The sequence below is a fragment of the Abramis brama genome (assembly GCF_963993115.1).
Source record: "Abramis brama genome assembly, chromosome: 21".
Classification (NCBI taxonomy): Eukaryota; Metazoa; Chordata; class Actinopteri; order Cypriniformes; family Leuciscidae; genus Abramis; species Abramis brama.
Genome location: NC_139983.1, coordinates 23,340,807 through 23,364,983, shown reverse-complemented (window position 1 = coordinate 23,364,983; position 24,177 = coordinate 23,340,807). Strand labels below are relative to the sequence as shown.

Here is a 24,177-nt window from a genome sequence, read left to right as displayed (position 1 = left end):
GCCCACTTCATCCCTCACTGTTTGAAAAGAGCTTCCCATAGGTGACTGACTCTGGAGCGAGAGAAAAAATGAGGTGAAGAGAAAGAAAGCTCTGAAATCAGACAATAGTAAGAGTGGTTAACTTAGAAAGAAAGGAGGAAGAGACTGAGTGGTAGTTTCACGCCATGTGAACATACTCACATGCCCAGATTCTTTTATGAGATTTATTCAACCACTTTTACCTACAAAAGAATCCAGCGTTTTAACCAGAACATGATAGCACCTTGATTAGCTGCACAGGAAGTTGTGTTGTAGTTCCCTTTGTGCTGTAGATATGACTGTGCTAATACTGGCCCAGGGCAATAGTGCCACACAAGCCATAAAACGGGCTTTAAGCTCATCAGAGTGCCAATTTCCTGCCAGGCACGAGATGCAGGATTGTGAGGTTATTTCTGCTGCTCCATGCCAGATTGACCCAGACTTGCCCTGTGGATTTAATGGGATTTTCCCTGTGTGCAGGAAGCCACACCGCTGTAGCTTCTGGAATGTGGCACATTTATGTATATAGTATAGTATAGCAGACTATACTGTAGTGTATACTGTAGTGTAATGACACTGCTTTGATTTTTTTTATTTTTTTTTTATTTTTTATTCAGTAAGGATGAATTAAAGTGATTAAAAGTGGCAGTAAAACATTTATGATGTTTTTGAAAGGTGTATATATATATATATGTATGTATATGTGTTTATATACTATTAATATAATAATAATATACTACTGTATAGCGTGGTGCAATATAGTGGCTATTATTCAGGCTCAATAATTTATGCTCGTCAAGCCAGTTTTGTGAACTTTAAGTTTTATAGTAATCAGTATAGGAATAAGTGTATCTAGACATTTCTATTTAAAAAATGATGCAAAATACAGTTTTTGCACAAAATATTAAGGACTACATTTTCTGAGTTTATTTGTCATTGGCAGGTATGGCAACAAAACAAAAATCAGTATTTTTTTGCAAAGTACAGTATACCATACTGTAGAGTAACAGAATGTATGAGTTTTCCTGTCATTTATTTTTCAGGCTAAGAAGTGTCCGTTATGTTTCAGTCTGTATATGAACTTCTGCACACTCTGTGTGTATGCATTTGCACATTCATAGCTTTCTTTTCTTCCTGCGCAGTGTTCGTATGTGTTAGTTCTCTTCATAGGCGTCTGTTCAGAAAGCAAACAGAGGAGTCTCTCGATTGGCAGTGTACATTTGGCGTCAGAGTTCACATTCTATGAACGATTGCTCAGCAGAAGAGAGATGATTGTATGATTAGACCTCGGCAGGCAATTCTGTGTCTGTTTGAAGAGGAAGGAGCCCCCTCATCTCCGGAGCAGGTATTCCTGCGGCTCTCATCTCCTCCTGCTCCTTGTGCTCCGATTGCCACTGTATCCCGATGAAAATTTCCAAAGAAAAGTGCGAGATACAGTATAAAGTTCCATTCCTACTCATGACTTTTTTTTTTTCAATTAAATATTTTTTTATTTACCCTCACACAATCAGACAGACACGCAAGGCCTCCTGTTAGCCTTCCCTAACCCTCAGCCACAGCTCCATGTGCGCATTCCTCTCTTTTCCGACTAGTTTATTTGTACGGTTTCTATGGTACAGTAATTTTTTTTAATCAAATTGATGAAGGCCTCCATTCTCCCCGAGAGCCCAAACCAATTTATGGCTCATGATACGGCGGCTATGTTGCTAACAGACGTAACAAACTGTCAGCCTCTCGCACAGAAGCTAATTTGAAGTCATTAGGTGTGCAGCGTACGGGCAACAATTTGTTACGGTGGTTAGGAGCGCCGCTGACATTTCTGAGCGCCTTCGCTTACGATCTGTCCTAGGCGAAGAGCAGGCAAATTGTAAACTAATTTAAACATCACTCAGTATTACTGGAGCTGCCGCTGCGGAGAGCTGGCGGATAATGAAGCAGTCTGTGTTTTGCGGAATAGAGTTAAAGACGCCTCGACGGCAGCTCCCTCCGCTGGCGGCGCAGACACGGACGCTCCTTTCTGATTGCTTTTTTAATAGTTCTCCCCTTCTCCCTCCTCTGATCATTTACATGCTCACATAGGCCATGAAAACATTCGATATGGTTTACAAACACACGACGAGAGAGGCTGTCTGAACAAAACCCTGGCGTCACGCGTTCCTGTAAGCCTGGCATTATGGAAGACGGAAGGATTTGGAAATGTGATATTAACTCAATACTAGAGAGGAAAAAGGCAGAAAATGACATAATGTGGATTAGGGTGAGGAATCTCATTTGCGAGATTAAAGCATTCAGGCTGTAATTTTATTTTAGCATTTAAGCCGCACGTGGGGAGGGGAAAGAGCAAACGTTTGTAGCTGAAAAAGCGGGAGCGAAAAAAAAAAAAACTACTTTTATCTGTAAATAGAGTTAGTGTCCCCTCACACTGGCCAAGAGGAGTAGAGAGAAAAAAGAAACTGTGTTGTATTCATGCTGTAATTTTAATTTTTGCGTTCAATCTGCATGGGGGGAGAGCAAAGAGCAAACATTTGTAGCAGAACAAAGTGGGAACCAAAAACCTGTGCTTTTATCTGTAAATAGAATTAGAGTCCCCTCGCGCCAACCGGGAGGAATCCAAATAAATGAAAACGCGCTGTCATACGGTTGTGACATGCCTTATCGTAACACAGCGGCACACAATGGAGGGCGGTCGCACTTGACTTGATGAGCGAGCTACAAGAATGGCCGGTGAACGGACCGTCGCTGGCTTTTTAGCATGACAGGACCCTCACTATTACAGGCCCTTTATGCAGGCTGAAATTGCTCGGGCTTCTCCCATTCTTGGTCCTATCTCAGGGACTTTCTCTCTTTCTTTATTTCCCTTTCAATTTTCACTGGCACGCGGATAAGCGTGTGCTAACACAATATGATTGAGCTGTAAAATGGAACCCTGTCGACTCTAATCTTTTTTATGTAGATACCGAGGTACTGCCACACTCCACTTCATTCCTCTGCCTCCCCCACCTCCATCTTTTTTCCCTCTCTTGGCTTTCTGCACCTTCCTGTCCCTCTCTCTTCTGGCCTGGCTTGTCTCTCGCTCCCTCAATTGTCAGGGCCAGTGCATTCATAATAGGTTCAGGAGAAGGAGAGAGTCATGGAAGCCTGACTCCTACTCAGCGAGGTTTCTCGGGGTATAATAAAACGATTACGTGCTTGCCGGACAGACGTGCCGTGGGATTAGCATATTCGCACGGAAACCTCGTTAGGGGAAAAAACAGGAGGTGCTTACTCAGTGCAATCTGCAGACGTGATTGAGGTGTCATCATTATTGGTTGACCTGTGTATACGGGGCTTAGTGGCCTGTTCTGGATACGAACAATAGCAATTAAAGTTACCCTGGCAAAACGTGCAAAACTGCCCCAAGGCTGCAGCCATGAACGCAACATGTGTGGGGTTTTTAAAGCTTTATTTATTTCATTCTGTCTCTGGCACTGGGTGGACGGTGAGATGTCTTAATCAGGAGCTGAGCAAGGGATTTATCTAAAGCACAGGTTTGCTTTCTCCATGAACCCTTTCCCAGCCTCTAATCTTCAGGATGGAAAAACACACTGGAGATAGAGGTCTTACAATCACTCTTGGCGTTGTAATACAGTGCTGAAATAATGCACATTTCACACCAGTGTTTCCTATGTGAGTGTGTATATAACTATATATATAATAATAATAACACAATAAAACATTAAAATAAATAATATAGATAGTAACAATAAAATATATTACCAAAATAAAAGTAGTATTTATATGTATACAAACATTTAATATACAGTATACAGACTATATTTAAATATTATATTATATAGTTTTAATATGTACATTTATTATCATTATTAATATTTTAAATATTTAATTTTATAGCTTAATGCTTTTCATTTAAATGAACTGAACTTTTTTTTATTATTATTATAAATGTCTATTTAAGTACACATTGTGGGATGAATAACCGAGCGAAACAAGCGATATCATATGTATGCATATGTAAAATAACGCAATCATCAACATTAAACGGCATATAAATGTTGAAAATGAAATGTTGACCCAGGATGAGGTATAGGACTGTGCAAGCTTTGGTGGTGTTGATGGACTCGATACGCCATCTATGTTTTGATCATCGTTCTGAATCCCATCTAGACATAGTGTTTGACAAAAACGCGATTTTCTCAGCTTTTAGCTCAAAATGTTGCTTTTTTAATGAAACTTACCCACATTCAAGTGTTTATAAAAAAAGACTCCATTAAGTCAGAATAAAACATTTTTTGTTGTTTTTTTTTTTTAAGCAGAGGATCTGTTCTTTCTTTTGATTTATTGCATATATATATTCATTTAACAAAATATTCTGGGGGCCTTGAAAGTTTTATGAAAATGATAAAAAATTCTAGCGGTGGCTGGCAACTTAAAAAAAAAAAAAAAAAAACGCTGGCAGGGAAAGAGTTAAACGACCTGACTCATAAGAGTAATTTGTTCATGAATCAGACTACACTGGTCATGCTCTGTCTTTCTTTCAGAGCAACCAGTGATGATGTAATAGAAAGTGAAAGTGTAAAGACGTGTTTATTTGACATAATTTCACAGTACATGGTCTGCTTATCTCATCATATTCAATTCATACTGCTGGCTCACAAGTTCTACTCATGAAAACACAGTCACGGCTCCATTCGCCTTTTTTCTTGGTGTAGTCCCTCCCTCTTTCTCACTCCAGTCTCATTTTGACTGAATGTGCTTGCTAGTTTTGTCTCATTAGCTCTGTGAACCCACTGGAGGAAGAGCTAATCATATGTAAACATAATTATCTGCAAACTGGAGTAAGCCCTCTCATTTCTCCTCACTGATGCTGGCGTGCCTGCCAGTGCAGTCCCAGATGTGATTTTTGGGACCCTCCTCCACTTCTCTGCCCTGGATGAGAGGAGAAAACCCATTCGTGACACCCCCACCCCCACCTGATATTCCCACTCCAACCAATCTCTAAATGAGGCCTTGTCTGTCACCACCCTCAGCCTGACACACTGCAAATATTGATTAATAGATGCCCTAAGCTCCTTTTAGCAAATCAAATTTTCACTTTTAGCAGGGGTTTCACTCCTGATACATTCAGCAAAGTGAGACACACTAAATTAAGTCTGACACTCAGAGAAAAGGGCTCTACAGACAGAGCAAAGATTGGAGAAATGTGTGTCAGAGAGATGTGCTTTTTTTATTGGTGTGTTAACATAGTTCAAAGGTCATGATCACATAAGTTCTCTTCAATTGCATTTCTCGTTATTACTTTGAAGTGATATAAATCTGTAAATTGGTCATTATAGACAAAACAGGGTAGTAGTTGGTGATGAAATGAGCAGTTATCTTCTCAAGGTTGTGTTTGTGAGATTTTGTTCAGGGGAAGGCCGTGTCAGCTCATAAATAACCACAGCACAGAATACTGGATGAGTTCCACATCTTCATACTGATGTGCTGCCTACAGTCTGTGACATTATTGACTCAGGTGTCTGAATGATGCCCGACTCTACTTTTACCCCATTACACACAGATTTGTCCTTTTTGTGCATGTCGATATGTGGACTATGTGCTTCTTTTTCTCTACACTGATCCTCTCACTCCATTTTCTTAGTGTGTGTCTCTGTCTTCTTAACCTATATTTGAGGATATTAATTATCTAAAGTCTCATTATTCTGAAGACAGTGTTTGTGAAAAGATATTTATAAATCATTTACTTTGGTAATTTTATAGCTTAGGACTAGGCCTAGGGATAGTTTATGCAAAATGGAAATTTCTGTTATTTATTCAAACCTGTATGATGTTGTTGTTGTTGTTTCTTAACAAAAGCAGGAATTTTGAAGAATCTTTAAGCAAATTGTCCTTATTGTGAGTCATAGTGACCATAACGAAGGCAACAATGTTATAATTGTGGTGTGTGTGTGTTTTATATTACATATTTCAAATTCAGCAGGAATTGATTATGTTAGTAACACATGATGGATGTCTTCAAGTGATTATTGCTCACCATATTTAAGCATTGATTTTCTTCTTGAAATTAATATAGATGTTCTCTTTTTTAGCTAATAGACTATGCATCACAGATTATGGAGTGAGTGTCCATCACACACAATCCCCAGCCTACACCACACCTCACATGTAAACACGCCTGTTGGAAATGCAACTGACAGAAGTCCGATTTGCATCATGCTTTGCACTCACACTCAGATTTGTTTTCACATGACAAAGCTCTGCATTATGCGTGTGTTTATCTGTCCCCTCGCATGTTGGCCTTTATAAAGGACACATTTGCTTTTATAAAGGCCGTAAGAGAGCTGACTAGGTGTGACAGTAACCTTCTGGCCTGTCACCAGCGCTGCATTCTTACCAACCCATCAGGCCCTGTGTCTACCCCACAACCAGCGGGGGGCGGCCCTGTGTGATTGCCCGTTGAAAAAACAAGGCATTATTGCTCATTTTTCCCTCTTATTAGTTTGATTACATTTGCAAATCAAATCAATCCATCAGGCGGTTTGTGAAGGGCTGCGTCCTGCAATCTGAAAGGGCCTCCTAGTAATCTCCATCTAATAAGATGCAAATGTGTCACATCAGTAAGTAACCAATAAATCATTGCTGTGTCTACGCCAATCATTAACCATCAGAATGAACAGTCAATTTTTAGTATTTTCAATTTGTGATATGCTAGTGGAATATAAAGATAGATGGACGTAATTATACAAACCAAACTCTATTTCAGTCCCCTCATCTTCAATAGCAAATTTGCTGGGAGGTAGAACAGGCCTGTCATCATATTATGATTATTTTTTTTATTTTTTTTTCCTAGCAGTTCATGCAAAGTTCACAGGCAGGCTCAAAATGGCCCTCCCCTGAAACCCCACCCCAAAGTATCAGTTCAGGGGTGCATCATCTCCATCAGAGAGTAAGCAGGAAGGAAAATGGGATTGGATTTGAGCTGTCGGCCGACTCTGACGAATTATAACCTCGTGTGTGTGTGTGTACCCGTCCAAACAAGACTGTGAGTTAAACAAGCGGCTCTCGAAGATGTGCAACATATTGCCTCGGTCCTGTATGAGAGCCTAATCATGATGTAAATTATTATCGATGCGGTGGCAAGGCGACACGGCCCGTATATGGTCATGCCCAGTGTGTTGCTTATGAGTAATGTGATTGGCCATGTTTTTAACAGAGAAAGTGTCCTCTTCACATAGTGAAAAATGCAGAACACATCAGCATTGCTTCACAGGTGCAGATTTACAGAAAATTTGGAAGGAACCTCAGAGTAGAATTGAGTCAATGACTGACACTTTTTTTTGGTTACAATTTTCTATTTTACTAGATACTACATACATACTATAGTAAAACAGTAAATTAAGCAACTAATCCTAAACCTAACCGTAACTTTATAATAAGTAAAGGTAATTCATGTTACTCAGTACTTAAGTACAATGTAACTACGTGTAAAGTTTAACATTTAGACCTCTTTTATGATTTTCATCTTCAATATTATAAAAAAAAAAAAAAGATATTCTTAAATTGAAAGTATTGTATTTTTTTATTATTTATGTATATAATATATTAATAATATATTAATAATTTTGAAAGGAAACAATCTAAAATACAAGATTTGAATCTTTTAGTTTGATATTTGTTTGATTGTTTAACATTTTATGTATTTTTTATATATATTTTTTATTTCCTTTTTTTTTATTGTGGACACTTATTTATCATTGACCCATGTGCAGATCCTGAATGAGTTTCTAGCCAGTCCATATTCAAAGAGATTGAAAAGCAATACTGGTTCAAATACAGTACTCTCTCTCTCACACATGGACGTCTCAACATCTAAGTGTCCTCCACCTCATCACCATATTTCATATTTGAATGTAAATTCACATTTAAATGTCTGCTACCTTCAGTGTGTCCAAAATGTTCTCCCTTCCTTTTTTTCCTCTTCTGAATTTCCCTCTCTGTCTCTTTTGTTGCAGTCCCTCAGGTATAGAGAGTTTCCCTCCACAGAACCTCTTCTGTACTTCTAAGGCCGAAGAGCCATTGTGTCTTGCAAAACTGGCATCAGCATATTCCTTTTTGCCTCATTTTTTCCTCCCTGCATATTTTTCACATAAAATGCGGCCCTCCTCAAATAAGCCCTTGTGTTTATCATGATCGATGCTTTCATGCATTACTCTGTTATATTATTCTCTCTGTTCTGAAATAGCTATATGTCACAGTGCAGGTTCTCTCACGTCCCTTATTATATTTTAATTTATTTGTGTGTGTGTGTTAAAGGGACAGTTCACCCAGTTCCAAATTTTTATGACTTTTTCTTTTGAGAAACATATACATTTTTTGTCCATACAGTGAAAGTCAATGGGGTCCAAAACATGAACTTTCAGTGTATGGACAAAAAAATAAATAATACTGAACCATTTTTTAGTGGGTGAACTATTCCTTTAAGTGCATAAATGGCCATCCTACCTCATTGTCTCACTGTTTACTCACACCTTTACAAATTCCCAACACCCGACTACTTCCTTCACACGCATCGCTGCCTTATTTCCAATTGCGTAATCAAAACACAGCTTTGACGGTCGCTCGCGCCGGATGCTAAACAACATTTGGGTTTGTGCTGCGGATTTATAGTTTATCTTTATCTGTTGCTTCATCTGTGGGTAGCTATTACGCCAGCCGGGCCAGCTTATTGTTTGGGCCTGATAGATCTGTGTGCAGTCCATCACTTGGAGCCGTGCGCCCGGAAAGCCATCGGCCCGCCTGATGATGAAATACGAGCTATCAGCCTCAGTAATGGCTGTAAAATTTCATAATTACACGGCCTTTATTACATTGCATAATGACCCTGAAGCAGTATGGAACAATTAATTAAGATTTTCAGCCGTGGCTTTTGCAGAAATTAAAAGGTGCTCATTGCCGTGGAATGGGGTAATGTCTTGTCTCGGAAGCATTAAGGCGCGCTTTAAGCGTCTGCGTGCGTCGTTGACGCCGGAGTGTTTGTGAAAATGCGGGACATTCCTCTGCTTCTGTTTGTCTGGCCGGATCATGTTTGAGAGAGACGCTAATCCTCCAGTATGAAATTAATCCATGCAGTCAGGCCTCTATCGGAAAGATCTGGATGATTTTCCCCCAAATTTAATCTCCAATGATAAGCATATAAATAAAATGCTGCGGTAATCGCAGTTATTCCATGTTTTGGAGAAGAATGTATCATCAAAGATTTTTTTCTTGTGTTATTTTTTTTTTCCACAACGTCCAGATGAGATAGGGTTTGTCAATACAGCCTCGTAAGGGGCTTTATCGATCAGCATGGGAAAACAAATGAATCCGTATAAGTATTTGCCCCACACCCCTCCCATATGCGCACACACACGCTCTCACGCTCCTGACTATATGCCGTGGCAAACTAAGGGGGCGTCTGAGGCTCAGACTTAAGCCCTTGCCTGGTGCATCCCGTGGCCTTTACTAACACATCCTTTTGTGCCTGATAGAACGACGGCAGTTGCGTTCGACGGACCTTGCCAGCGGGAGCCGCTTCGACCCCCGTAGGGGAGTCGCACATCAAAGGCATCCAACTGGCGCAGGAGTGAGGCGGAGAGCTCTAGAGCTCTGTGTAAACTACACTAATACCCCCTAATAGGAATTGGACAAAACTGCTGTCATTCCCGCAAACACACGAAAACCAGGAAGTACAGGGATGAACCGTACCGAACCCCAAGTGAAAGAGGAAAGAGGAGACATGTTTATTTTGTCTTTTTGCCACATTATTAATCTCATTAGTTCAACATAACTTTTCTGAAAACAGAAATCCAAATCCAAGTCAATCCTGAGCTTAATAATATCAACCTCCACCCTCCATCCTTAAGAGACACCTTTACATTCACCAACCTTAAGAGACTCCGGGGAGAAATAGAGAAAAGGTGTAATTAAAATGTAAATATTGATATTTCATTGTTGGAAATGGCTTTTCGGCGCTGTGGTTAATGTCACTCCATCTGTGGAGCCTCTGCAATGGAGGCTTTATTACAGTCCGGGGAGCTGCCGCCCTTCTCCGTGGCCGCCACCAGGGCACATGGGCTTGTTGCTGTCTCGTTTCCATATGCAATTAAGTGGAAAAGTACAGTCCGAACTGTAATCCATGCTATCTTAACCAGCTGTCTGGGTATATTTAGAATTAATCTCCACCACCAATCGGCCTTAATGTATGCAATTAAGAGTCTGCCGATTGCTAATTAGGTGCATTAGAATCAAGAAGCCGTGCCAACGTGACGATGCAGCATCTTCTCTGCTTTGGGTGGAGCAAATCCTGCAAGACAACAGCAAATTATTTGTGTTATTAGTTGTGTCCTAATAATATGCAGGAAGAAAAATGTAATTTTTATGGAGTATTGCACTTTTTTAATGCAATTCAGTTAACCAGTGGGCAACTGATTTTGCTTTCATCTGACACATTTTCAAGTGAAACAGGATATTCAACAACAAGACATATAGGACAGAAATTGATTTTATCAGTTGGGAATTGATTGGAATGTAAAAAGTTGTATTATATACCAAAATGGAGTCAGATGGTTGAAGCTAGTTGTGCATTTTACTGAAAGATTTTTTTTTAGACTAATATGTACCAATTAATTGAGCACAATACATGTATAAAGACAATAAATAGTCAATTTTGTTTGTTAGTTTCAGTAGTCTAATGACAGTTGATAACGTTTGACCCCATTGCTTCACCCTCCTGCAGAATTAGCCTTCCGCTGATTGTTGTCGATTTCAAAAATTCGTCTCAAAACAGAAACAAAATAATAAGAGCCAAAAAATACCATTCCATTTTTCCACAAAGAAAAGCCTGAGGGAAAATCACTCAATTCTGTTTAACTCTATTGAATGGTAGAGCAGAAGCCAGCAGCTGTTTAACACTGTAGCAGTGCACATGTGATCATGGTAAACGCTGTACGGCAGCATGCCTCATACTGACAGGTGAATATTTGCTTAGCCGCTAAATGCATGTGGACAGCTATGGTGGTGTTAATGTGTTTTCCTTCCTAAAAAGTGTGATTTTTCCCTCTTTCTCTCTCTGACTGGTGTTGTTTTGTGGAGATGAAAGGAGGCCGGTGATAAAAGCAAAGAGGAGCGCTGCGGCGGTTTGTGTGTATGCGGCTCCTGTCATCACTTCCCCTGTGTCCCCCCTCCTTGCTGAGGTTGGAAGGGAGACTAAAGACCCGACTGTTTACACACACACAGAACACTCTTGTTTGCCTTTTCATGTTGTTTTTGATTTGTGCAAGACTTCTGTGGGCTAATATTTGCCATGTCTTCTGGTGCAGGAGTTTTACAGAAAGCTGGTTTAGCTGGTGAGGGAGTAGCGTCTGAGCGCCTCACTGGGGCAGTAAATGGACAGACAGAGACTGGCATGGTGGTTGTTCCTGTCTCACCATGGACTTTGGCATCATTAGCCTCACCACAGGCTTATCTGTAAGCTTAGAGTAATCACCAATCAGCTGAATGTATTCCAAGGAAACATCCTTTTCATGGCTTGTTTGGAGATTGATGCTACAAAGGATCTGTTTTAGTGACTCAAATACACAATAGTACAGAGGTGAAAAGAAATGGGAGGGGGAGGTGGTTACAAATATTATCAAATTAAATAATAAAGAAGAAAATAACCAGTTTCATGTTATATATATCATCATGAATACTGTATGCCAGTAGTTGGCAAAATGTCTTTTGAATGAGTGAGTCATTGAATCATTCATTCAGTCGATTTGTTCAAAAGCACTGATTCATTCAGGAACGAAACAAGTCTTTATGAGCGAGTCATGGAATCATTTTCTCAAACGATTCATTCAGAAACACTGATTGATTCAGGAAAGAAACAAAGCTCACTATTATGTGTTGATCTGGTTCTGCTGTGGATTAATTTGGAACTTTTTCCGTTGGTGGAACAAAACTACATAATGTAACTGGTAATACTGTATGAAATGTAAGTTTATCAATATTAACTTATTGTTTATTACTGAACTGCAGTATAAAAGCAACAATTGTGCTGTTTTCCAGATATTGTGAGAAGAATTGTAAGATGTTAATACGTCTACTATAGATTGTAAGTTTGTTGTTGTTTTATCTCTTAAGGCGATATGACAACTTAGACTACTAATATTACTAAGTCTCACCTTCGCTCTCCCCAGCACTATTTTTACAAGTAGATTAGTCACTGTGTCATCATCGTCTTGACAAAGTGTGAAAGCAAATAGAGTGTATATTCACACAGGAGCTCAGGAGGGAACCAGGATACGTCAAATAAACATCCAGTGCAGTCTGCACGCAGAATAGAACTGATTCTCATTGCTCAAGCGTGTTCATTTACCCTGAAACCATGAGAAAATAAGCAGGGGTGTTGCTTAAAGTGAGACGGAGGAGCTGAGCGCACGTGTGTTTATATGATGGCTAAACAGCGTTGCTGAGGTGAAGGCTGCCTTGAGGAAGACGAGGAGAAGGAACGACTGCGTATGTGTGTGTGTTTGTCTCAGCGGGCTCTCTCAGTGTGTAAACGTGCAGTCAGAAAAGATTTGGCAGACGGACGGCCGGTGGTTGCTGTGAGGCCTGGTGGTGAGCAGTCCTGCCCGGCAGGGGTTAACTTCGCATGGCTGCACCGCAGCCTCTTTCTGTCAGCCTGTGCTACACGCTGCTCCAATGCTTATTTCTTCTGAAAAGCCACTGCAGGTTTCACAAGGCCTCAGCCATCAGATACCTTCTACTGGTGTAACCTTCACAGATCCACATACTTAGCCTTTCCTCCCCATCTAGCACAAAGTGCATCAGTTTACTGAGAGAGAAAAGAGAGAGATAGAGAGAAGAAGAGAGATTGTGCCAGTGGCAAAGCCCCTTCAGTCCTGTTGGAGAGAGAGGGAGTCTGAGCTCTGAAGCTGGTCTCCGGGCTAAGAGAGTTAAATTGAGAGGACCTTACTGGAGATTGAACGCTGGATCAGATAATGCCTGTGTGTCATCAGGATGGGGCAGTCTGCTTTGTGTCTGCCAAATAAAAGAGACTGTTATCCAGAGTTACATGGCTTGCTTTTTCCAGCACAGAAGAAACGAGGCAAATTATTAAATATCAGAATATATGTTTAAAAATTAAACATTTTTTTCATATATATATATATATATATATATATATATATATATATATATATATGTATATATATATATATATATGTGTTTGTCTGTGTGTATATGTCTATGTATGTATGTATGTGTGTGTGTGTGTGTGTGTGTGTAGACAGTCATGCCTTGTCTAGTGTCATGCCTGCACTGAGTCAATAAACTTCCTCTTGTTACAGGAAGTCCTTTGGGAAAAGAGTTGTACACATTTACCACAGCTGAAATGACAGTGACGCGCTTTAATTCGGCTCTTTGGATCCTTTCTCACGCAGCAAAGCATCCAAAGGTGAACCGTAATCACAGTCGCCACTGAGCTCTTTTGTGAAATGAAATAACAGATGAAAAGAAGGGGAAAAAATGCATCTTTAAAGTTTGCCCTCGCGTAAATGTCAATAGAGAACCTTTTCCATCATCAGCAGTAAATTCACATTGATGGCTCTTTTCTTCTCTCTATCGATCCGGCCATGAGAACGTAGATTTGTATCTGTTAATTAATGCGTCCTGAAACAGCATTTGTATTAATCAGGGAGATAAGAAAAATTGGATGCCTGCACTGGCATGACAACCGTAAAAGCACGAGCCCCTGATAAAATCATTGATGGACCTCAATAAAGAGGGAAAAAAAGTTCTTCCTTCCACTCAATAAACTAATCATCCAGCTTTTAATTATTCTGCGGAAAGATGTGTGGAGATTGGGGAATGTGTAAATCTAATTATTTACTAACAGCAGTGGCTGAGAGGGAGGGCTGGGAGTGGCACAGGGGGAGCTCAAGGCGATGGGCTCCGTCCATCTGCCACTCCACAACCCCCTCCTCACCCGCCCCTGCCTTTATTTTGTCTCTCTGTTTGTCCCTCGTACTCTCATTCTCTTTGTCCCTCTGCATCTCTCGTTCTGTCTTGATAAATAGTGCCTTCAATCTTCCATAATTCATTTGACTCCTGTACGATTTGTTTCTTTTCATGATCAACTCTACCAATGATAACCCTTTTAAATGTTTCTGTTCTAGTGGTGTCACCAATCGTGCAAACAAATCTTTGATATTCATGTCTTCCATTGGTCGGGCAAACAGACCCTAAACTTACACCATTGGCTAAGCTAGTGTTGATGTGTCAGACTGGTCAGAGCGACAGCGCCACAGCGTTTATGTATTTTTGAAATGAATCTCGTAATGGAGAAAATATTAAACATGAAATGTTTTTATATATCCAATCAATTAATCAATACAATATAATTTACGCTTATGATTTATTGTTTTTATTTATAATGAGCGTTGCAGTTTGAGTCTGATTTATGTCAGTGGATTTTTTTTCCAAATGATCAGCAATCTTGCATGTGCCTCTAAGGAGGCCGAGAGAGTGTGATCTTATTTTTAGCCGATGCCACCTTTCATTGAGGCCAATGTCTTCATAAGAATGCAGCAGTCTTGCATTAGACCCCCTTAAGAAATTCTTGGCTTAATCCCTTTTGATGATTTTATTAAGTAGTAGAAGATGGCCCTGCCAACTGGCATTGAGCACACTAGCACCAGCAGGCCAGGGGAGGCACCAACTGCTCACCAGCTCTTAGACTGCCTCTAATGAGATCAGAGATGTTAACAGTTTGGGATAATAAATTAGCAGTTGGTATAAACAATAGCCTGAAACCTATACCTAATGAGCTCCATGCCATTAGCGATTAACTCACAGAAAGAGATTTCAAAAAAGAGAAGAAGAAAAAAAAATGAGCGAAATTGCCTGCTTTCTCTGAAGGCATCTCTCCACAACAGATGTTGGTGAGCATCTCTTTCCTCCCGTTCCCCCGCCACCCAGATTAGCCCCCTTGCTGTCGCAAAAAGAGACGCTTCATCTGTTCTTGGAAGAGCAGAGCGAGTGAGATGAGACGAAAAGGTCCAACTCCAACAGGTGCTGTTTTGCCTGTCCCTCTCCTTCAGAGCTGAAGGATGGCTCTCAAGCACTTATGCAGTTTATTAAGATTACTTGCCCGTTACAAGCTGCTTTTTGTCTGCCTTGGTTTCGAAAAGAGTACTTGCACTTTTTTCATCCTTTATTATAGTTTTTTACTTTACTTTATTTTACTTTATTCTATTGTGTTCTATTGACATAATAATAAGTATGTTATTATGATTATTTCAATAATAGTTTGTGGGATTTTGAAATTAACCTCTTATTTCCCTTCACTTAAAACATTCATCTGACCCAGTCAAATTTCAGTTGACAGAAATTATTGAAACTTTAACACTCAATTTGAGGTCCCTGAATAGTGTGTGCATCAATCAGAAAATCTTAGCATATGAAAGTCATTGCATTTATTTATCTTCTTATAGTTGAGGCATAATAGTATTAAGAAACATCTTTAGGAATCACCTGGTACCTCAATATTAAGTATGTTTCTCAGACCCCAAAATGAACATGAGAGTTAAACTCCTTGTCTCATGCACAGACAAAAGCCATGTGATCGTCAGTTTCAAATGGCATTCATGAACATGAACTCCACGACTTCCTTCACTTCTAGCAAAAAGACGTGAAAACTGAAAAAAAGTGTGTGCAGAGTAGGGGGAGGAGGAAGGAGAAGGAGTTTCAGGCAAGCAATTAGTCTTTCAGTTGGTGTGATGGGAAGAATTGATCCATGCTGCATGTTGGGGGAGATAAGGAGTGCCCTCCCTCAGGATGCCCCCTGGCCTGCAGCGCAGCAGGAGATGAGAGCCAAGGCTCGTGCTAGGTGCCTCAGCTCATTCCCACCGGAGTTTTCCTCTGTAATACACCTCTAGAATGTCAATGCTTCCCACCAACACAACCAGAAACTTCTGACAATGAACTGAGCTTTAATATCGTATACCGCGTTGAATGTTGATTTGAAGCTGAGCGTTCATCGTTGAGTTGAACAAAGCTCTTTCTCTCGCTTTTCTCAGGGTTTTCCACACTCTCGCTGGCGGACCAGATGAGTCTTCTGCAGAGCGCATGGATGGAGATCCTGATCCTGCGTGTAGTCTACCGCTCTCTGTCTTTTGAGGACAAGCTGGTCTACGCTGAAGACTACATCATGGATGAGGATCAGTCCAAGCTGGCCGGCCTGCTCGACCTGAATAACGCCATTCTTCAGCTGGTGAAGAAATACAAGAGCATGAAGCTGGAGAAGGAGGAGTTCGTCACTCTTAAAGCTATAGCCCTGGCTAACTCAGGTAAAATGAGCAGATGTTATAGATTTCAGTCAGAGCAGGCGCCACATTTGGTTATAAAACGTTCAGACAAACAAAATAATTTATTTCAACAGATTTCCAATGGACAAAAAATTCTGGGAAAAAAAATGTTTTAAAATTGGGTCAATGGCATGACACTCAATATTTGTCAGGATTTATGAATATGGGAGCAATTTATTTTACGTATTATATGATAATACATATTTACCCCATGTACATACTATGTACTTATTATCGTGATTACAATAACTGGGTAATAAGTAGGTACTAACCCTGAACCTACCCCTAAACCTAACCTTAACCCATGTAGTTACCTTATATTACACAGTACTTTCTTAGGTAAGTACACTGTAAGTACACGCACGTACACATACTTTAAAATAAAGTGCAACCATGAAGGTATTCAAAAAAAAATCATAAATGCAATTTATACAATGATTCATTATTACAATCATACATGACAATGAGTCATTACATTTTTTACAAATGACAAAAAGTTTTTCAAAAACATATGAAACCAACATTAATAAAGAGTAATTTTTTACTATTTATCATGGACACTATTACATGTCATTAACCCACTTCTAGCTGTAATTACTTTGTTTGATTTTATTTACATCAAACTTAAACTTAAATATGGTGTCTGATCTGATTAAAGTCTGCATTCTATTTTAATTTACATTGTTCAAAGTGTCTCTTTGTTTCCTAAACAAAATTCTTAAACAAAATAATTCACAGCAATCCTATTGCAAATGAAACGAGATGTTGTGTTTAACTTTAGCTTAGCTTTTAGCTTAGAATTGCACTCGAGGCCTCTTGAATTTCCTGTCATCAGTTTATTTTTTCATCCTCTTAATAGGATTGGCTGTTGATATTTTATCAGCGTAGAAAGAGTTAAACTCACTGTTTTGGAATGTTAAAGACAGATGTAGCAGTAGAGTTGTTCAGGTACAGTTCAAGAGATATCTTAATATCTCGGTCTTTCTTTCTCTCATGTTTTCTCTTCTTCAGTTCACTCGCACACACAACACCACACTAAACAGTGTTCCCACCCCTCCCCGCCCCGTTTGAAATCCTTCAAAAGCACGGCTGCGGCCCCTCTCCAAATTAGCATAAGTCTCTGCTCAGATGCCTCTTAAGTAAGGAGCCCATCACTATGCACCTGCATGTCAATAACAGGCTCTGATGTTGTCCGCCATCGACAGTCACGCCATGGCCCTCTGGCTCCCTTTGTGTTGACCCCATCTTTGAACTTTATCTTGGTTGCTGGCCAGTAGTTTTCCCTTTAATTACAAGAAGGAAACTGTCAATAAAATCTGTTAAATGGGACGCAATGAGCAGCTTGAATGGGAGGGCGGCTATTTGTTCAAATTCTCCAGCGCTCAAGGTATTGACAGTTTGTTTTCTGGGGCCATATGTGACGATCAATCTCCGGCTGGGCCTGGCCATGCTGAAAAATGAAAAAGCAGATTGCTCTTGCTCGCTTGCGGGTGACGGCTCGCGAGTTTGGCCCCGGCCTGCAGACACCGGGGGCCGTTCTGCCTAAAGTGCACCCCTGAGAGAGCGAGAGAGCACGTGACTCTTTTGAGAAATTCATTTTTAATTGATTAGACGATTAGCAGTTCATCTCGCTTTGTTGACGTGTGTGTCAACCTGCCAAAAACAGGTAAAAGTGATCGATGAGTGGTAGATTTATTCAAACTGATGTCGTCTTCCGTCCACATTTACACCTTTTTTTTTTTATCTGAGGCATACAACAATGAGACTTCCTGTAGCCTGATGCTTAGGCTAATCGCTAGTCCTGGATCTGTTTTTTTCCTCTCGTTCTCGGGTGTCATTCTCTGTATTTATTGAGACTTTCTCTCTGCGGCTTTTCTCTGCACTCTTCTCTCAGGAGAGACATGCATCATGTCCGATTTCAAAGGTGAACCATTTTGTCACTTCTTTTTTTGGTGGAGAGCAGAGTGTTTCAGACAGCTGCTAAAAAAAATGATACACTCCACCATTTTCTAAAGCCCTGAGGTGCTGGGTATTTCCACTCAGATCCAATGTATTTCACAGTCTTTCAATAGACTCAGTATTGCTTAAGCAATCGATGTCAGAGTGACATTTTTTGGCAGTTTATCTCATTATGGTGCATGTTTCTTTTTAGAAGACACGTGTGATAAAAATGTAAGTAAATGGATCAGTAAAGCAGTCCATGACCTCTTATATCTTCAACCAATTCAGCCATTTACTGACACAATTCCTGTGTCATTCTAGGAAATCCTAACAAATTTGAGTCTAGCGAAGTGTCTTTTGATAGTAAATTTTAAGGCACAAATACTGCAAACACACTAAACACACGGCGTTTTCCGCCGCCTCTAGCAGTGATGGTGAGATTGATAGGGCAGCTTGTGTGGAAAGGTGCAGGTAAGCACTTTCTTGCCAGGGATTTCTGTCGGATCACAGGTCACTTTTCAGATGGCCAAAGCCCATGTGACTGATGGATGAGACCTAGCTGTCTGAATTCTAGATGGGCTCCAGACACTGAAGGGTTAGGATATCGAATCGCAGCCTGAAGCAGGCTGACGTTTGTCCCGCTGGCCAGCCCAAAGGACAGATGGTGCTCTCTACTAATAGAGGAACCTCACAGGGTCTCACTTTTATCAATACTTGACCATACAATTATTATTTAACGTGTATGTATCAATTGATTCGAGGCAATGCATTGATTGTGACATCTTTGCCAAAAGCCAGCGTGCATTTGGACATTTTATCCGGAGGGAACGGGATGGGATTGACACGCCACAGTAGAAAACCGAGTCAATACTGTTGGTGGAGTCAGTCTATAAAGAGCAAGTCAGACAAAGCACTTTCTTTACCATTGTGATGTGATAAAACCATCAGAGCACTGCATAGTAGCATCCAATGCTTGGATTAGCTGGAAAAGTGCAACTATATTATCCACTGGAGCACAACACAGCAAAGATAGTAGCTGCCTGAGACTAATTGCGTTCTCAGAGGCACGTCTGTCGCGGTGAACGGGCGTGAATGCTGTACTAACGAGTGCAAATGCAAATGCAGCCTGTTTGACATTTCTGGCAGACAATGCCAGTCAGGCTGAGGTATTGTTTCCTGACTCGAGCCTCTGTTTCTCTCGCTTAGACAAGTGCCATATCAGCTCTCCTCCAAACACTGTTTCTGTCGCCCGTGCCATTCATCAGTCCCATAGAGAGGCTTGTAAACACGTGCCGAGGACAGTCTCATGCGTTTAACACTCAAGTGTGTCTTTAATCACTGGAGAATGAGCTTAGGGCTGGCAAAAAACCATGAGTCACATTCTTTTAATCCCTTTCCTTTTGCCAGGACTTCATCCTCAGGTTTCCGTCGGCCTGAAATGGATTTAAAAAAAGAAAGAAAGAAAGAAAAGAAAAGTCCCGTACAGGACCAGCAACCGGGAGTGTCATGCCTGTTTAAACTAAAGGGGGCCTGCTTTGATTTTTGAGCCAAGTGGATTTTGAATTCAACTTCCACACAATATATATATATATATATATATATATATATATTGAAAACTGTAATCTATTATGAAAACTGTACCACTAGACACTAACATGTTTTATACCTTTACATATTGCTAAAACGTTAGTAGTTGCAAAACGTATGACTTTTTTCCCTTTTGGTCATGTCATAGTAAAAAAAAATCAAATGATGTGTGATTCATTGTTTTATTTGGTCTGGAGGAAAATGCGAAACCTGAATTTGTGTTTCCCTGAAGTTATTTCTAAAGCAACTCATCATTGTCCGCTGAATAATTGTTTTTTTCCAGATTCCATGCATATAGAGGACGTGGAAGCTGTGCAGAAGCTCCAGGACGTGTTGCACGAGGCCCTGCAGGACTACGAGGCGGGCCAGCATGCGGAGGACCCGCGCCGGGCCGGCAAGCTGCTCATGACCCTACCGCTGCTCCGGCAAACCTCCACCAAGGCAGTGCAGCACTTCTACAGCATCAAACAGGACGGCAAAGTGCCCATGCACAAACTGTTTCTGGAGCTGCTGGAGGCCAAGGTCTAACTCCGCACCCCCGGCCCGCGTTATACCCGCAGAGAGCTGGAGGGGGTACGTCACTGACTCCGCCCCTTCACCGGGCAGACACTGACTAACTCTCTGCCGCTGTTCGTGAAACCTTTGTCTATAAACTTTATCAAATAATAACTAAAAACATAACCGTAATGGTACTTCTAATTACTGACAATGATACGTAAATATAAGAATGATTTAAAATGTGATTATTGAGAAAAATATGAAGTGGAGAAAAAAATGACTGCTCTCATTATTCAGCAGTGGGACTTGAAACCAGCCGTTGACTTGTTCTTCTCGAAAATCTGATGCTGAGTTTTTTTGTGCTTTTGAAACATTTTGTTGATTTTCAAAAGAGAATTACTGGAGCCCTGCCAAAGGAAGGAGGTCCACCCAATGGACACCAGCAAGAGAAACTTTCCCCAAACTGTACCGTCCAGCTTCCATGTTGCTGAAGGATTCGACCCTCTTTACCATAAGAGTAGTGACTATATGCAGTATTACATTAGAGGTCCTCGGAGCAGTTTAACAACGCGATAGCCAAACGGAGATTTTGAAGAAGCTGCTCCTCACCATTATGTAGCCATGCGGATTGATCATGTGTGTGTGTCACTCCCTTGTCCTTTTCTTTCAAGTCTTCCAAACACGTCTAGCCTCTTTTAATGATTTCATTTCAATCTTTTCAGGGAATAGCCGAAGCTTTAGTCTCTCATGCAATACTGAGCAAAGATGAATCGCAGTGGTCAAGGAACAGACTCATTTATTTATTGACTTTATTTTATTATCTTTTATTCAAGTGTATTTTTACTGTACTGAAGGATGTAAATATATGGTATGGTCAACAAACACAATGTTTCTTCATATAATGTTAATAATAGATCGTTATGTTTTTCTACCGACCACCGTGTTGCGCGATTTACGAACCATGAAGATGAAAACCTGCTATCTTCTCTAAGCAATAGATGTTTAAAAAAAAGTGGAGGTGTATATGTATGCAATTTTGTTTGCTTTTTTTTTTTTTTCTTAGTGCCACACTTACTTGGGAAACCGAATTTCCAGAAGCTTTCGCGTTTCTATCTGTGCTTGTCATAAGATGATACATTACATACACGATGTGGCCAGGAGGACCATAACCATTATCTCAAGTCAATTATATATGCATATATATTAACTTCAGCCTCGAAATTCTATTGGCGTTCTTTCATACTGAAGCAGTATTTGAACTTTAAGCAAAATAGCACTTAGGGAAGACGGAGAATCATCGTAGATTTAGTTTCACGATGGTCCTGTTTTTTTTTTTTTGTTTTTTTTTTTTAGTGCCAGAGATATCATACACGTGATGTAATCTTCTTCCAAATGACATTTTTAGCAGAGAGGCTCAAGTATCAAAGCAAGCGATCCACAGCCTTCATCAGAAATATGTCAGTATTAGTATGGGGTATTTTCTGAATATTCTTAAGCATTGTATATTGTAAATGAACAGATTAAAAATCTAACCTAAGACATTTTATTGGAACAGATCAAAGAAAAAAAAAAGAATGAAAAATGAACAAAAAAAAATGTAGTTCAGCTTCTTGGTGTTTCATGTCTGCTGTGTTTTTTCTGAAACATCTCAGTTTTTTTCCCCTTTCCTCTGTCACACGCAAAAGATGTAGTGCACTACCCGTGGAGATCGCAGGTCTCTCTGTTTCAGTTTGTCTTCTCTTTCTTTTCTAATTTTAGTTCATTTTTTAGAGACAGGGTAGAATTAGAGACAATACTGGATGTATGAATCCTCAGGAGCAAGATGATGGGTTCTCAAATAACCTTCTGAAAAAAGACTCTTCCTAGTTAACGCTAGATCAACCGATCAACGATCAATATAATCTGTGCTGATATATAAGTGAATATTTAAAAGGAGGTGCATTATATGTACAAGAGACCATCTTTGTAACTCCGATCTTGTAGACTAACACTGTATATCATAGGTTGCAAAGAAAGATATGCTTTGAAATAGTACCTCTTTTTCTTTCTTTCCCCTCTTTTTCTGATTTTCCTTCTCTTTTAACAAAATGCTGTACATAAGGCCTTCATGCTGAACTCCATTGGTATATATCTTGACTCTTTAAGGTTGCAAAGGGAAGAAACATTTTTGTTTGTTTTGGTGTAAGATCGGTTTTCAAAACTATCACTTTGACTTTGTGTGCTTAATAAAAATTACGAAAAAAAAATCTGCAAGAACAGATCATTTTTTAAGACGAACGGGGAACGATGGTTTTCTTTGTTGCTTTTCTCAGTCTTGTTCTATAAATACACTGTATCTATCTTTAGCTATTCAAAACTCTTAATAGATTGTGCTTTGGAAAGGTTAGTGTAACGTGACTACTGTAGATCTTATCGCTCATGGCAACTCATCAGAGGGGGGGGGGGGGGGGGGGGGGGGGGGGGTCTTGCTGTTAAGAAGACTTTACATTTTTTCACGTGATCAACTCCCGGCAGATGAGGTGCGGTTTTCTCTCAATTTTTTTCCTTCCTTTTTTTTGTGTTGTCTTTACTCGGAGGTGATCACGAAGGAAATGAAGCGATATGAAACCAGCTAAGCTTTCTAATTCTGGTCAGTTTTGTAAGATTTCATTCAAAACGAGAGCAAGTGGTCCTGATCTGCACTCAGTCTTTCAGATATGCATTTTTTCCAAGTTGCTTTTAGTGCACAAAATGAAAAACAAAATACTTTTATTACACGTTCTGTGTAATTTTGGACGAAATGGTACACGGACCTCTCGAACCATTTAAAGACAATTTTACTGTCTTTTACCACTCATCTATCCAGCATTGAAATCAAACTGTAATTAATCCGTACCCACAATGACTTTTTTTTAGAGATATTTTCTTATTTAAAGCAATATAACGGTACGACGTACAGTTGTTGTACAATGCTATTCAATTAGTGATCAAATGCTGTACCTATTGGACTATTTTGCAAATTAAGGATTAATGATGAGCAAATGTACAAACAACTGCAATTTTTCAATGTTGAAGATATTCTAGGTGTTGGTTGTATTTATTCATGCATCGACGCGTATGCCAAACGCATCTAGGCTTCCTGGCAGTCTAACACAGAAACCAGTGAGGGAAAGGACAAGATCCAGAAAAAAAAAGGAAGGGGAAAGAATAAAAGAGCATTTGAGAAGCTTCTATGATCAATATGATAATGATATATTTCAACCCAGCAGTTGCTGAAACAACCTGTAGTGAGAATCATGTCTGTAGTTTTTAGATGTGCTCCACATCGGTAAAACTATTAACTGTATATTTTTGTGATGTGCATCATTACAGTGTGCTCCAAACAATATGTCCATTTGTGTAAATGTATTTATTTTACATTGTATATATTGTTCAATGCAAAAAGAGAGACCTATGATTCTGTAACTACGATCAGTTCAGATGTGTAACTCCAATTATGCCTTTCAGGATAATAGTAGAGCAATATTAAACATGCTTCCAGTTTTGACTCGGGCTGTGTTTACTGTGTGAGAACATGTTTCCAGTTTTAACGCATTGTGGTTTTGACTTTTTTATGCATAGACTTCATTATGTGGGGTACGAAACTTGAGGCTGTTGTTCATCAGTACATTAATACTCCTATAGGCTCTTGAAATTCAACACTGCTAATAATGGGAAATGTTTCTATTAGAATGATTTCTGTAGGGTCATGTGACACTGAAGACTGGAG

At 39.9% G+C, this 24,177-nt stretch overlaps 1 protein-coding gene across 6 annotated transcripts in view; it reads left to right on the top strand.

Moving 5' to 3' along the window:
- esrrga (estrogen-related receptor gamma a) overlaps positions 1 to 23,955 on the top strand; it is a 176,879-nt gene extending 152,924 nt beyond the window's left edge. For all 6 annotated transcript variants that reach the window (XM_084096787.1, XM_084096785.1, XM_084096786.1 and 3 more), the window contains 2 exons: positions 16,116 to 16,385; positions 20,215 to 23,955. In XM_084096787.1, coding sequence (XP_083952913.1) covers positions 16,116 to 16,385; positions 20,215 to 20,459 — 515 coding nt within the window. In that variant the 3' untranslated portion in view covers positions 20,460 to 23,955. The remainder of the gene's footprint in view (positions 1 to 16,115; positions 16,386 to 20,214) is intronic.
- Positions 23,956 to 24,177: the final 222 nt, after the last annotated feature.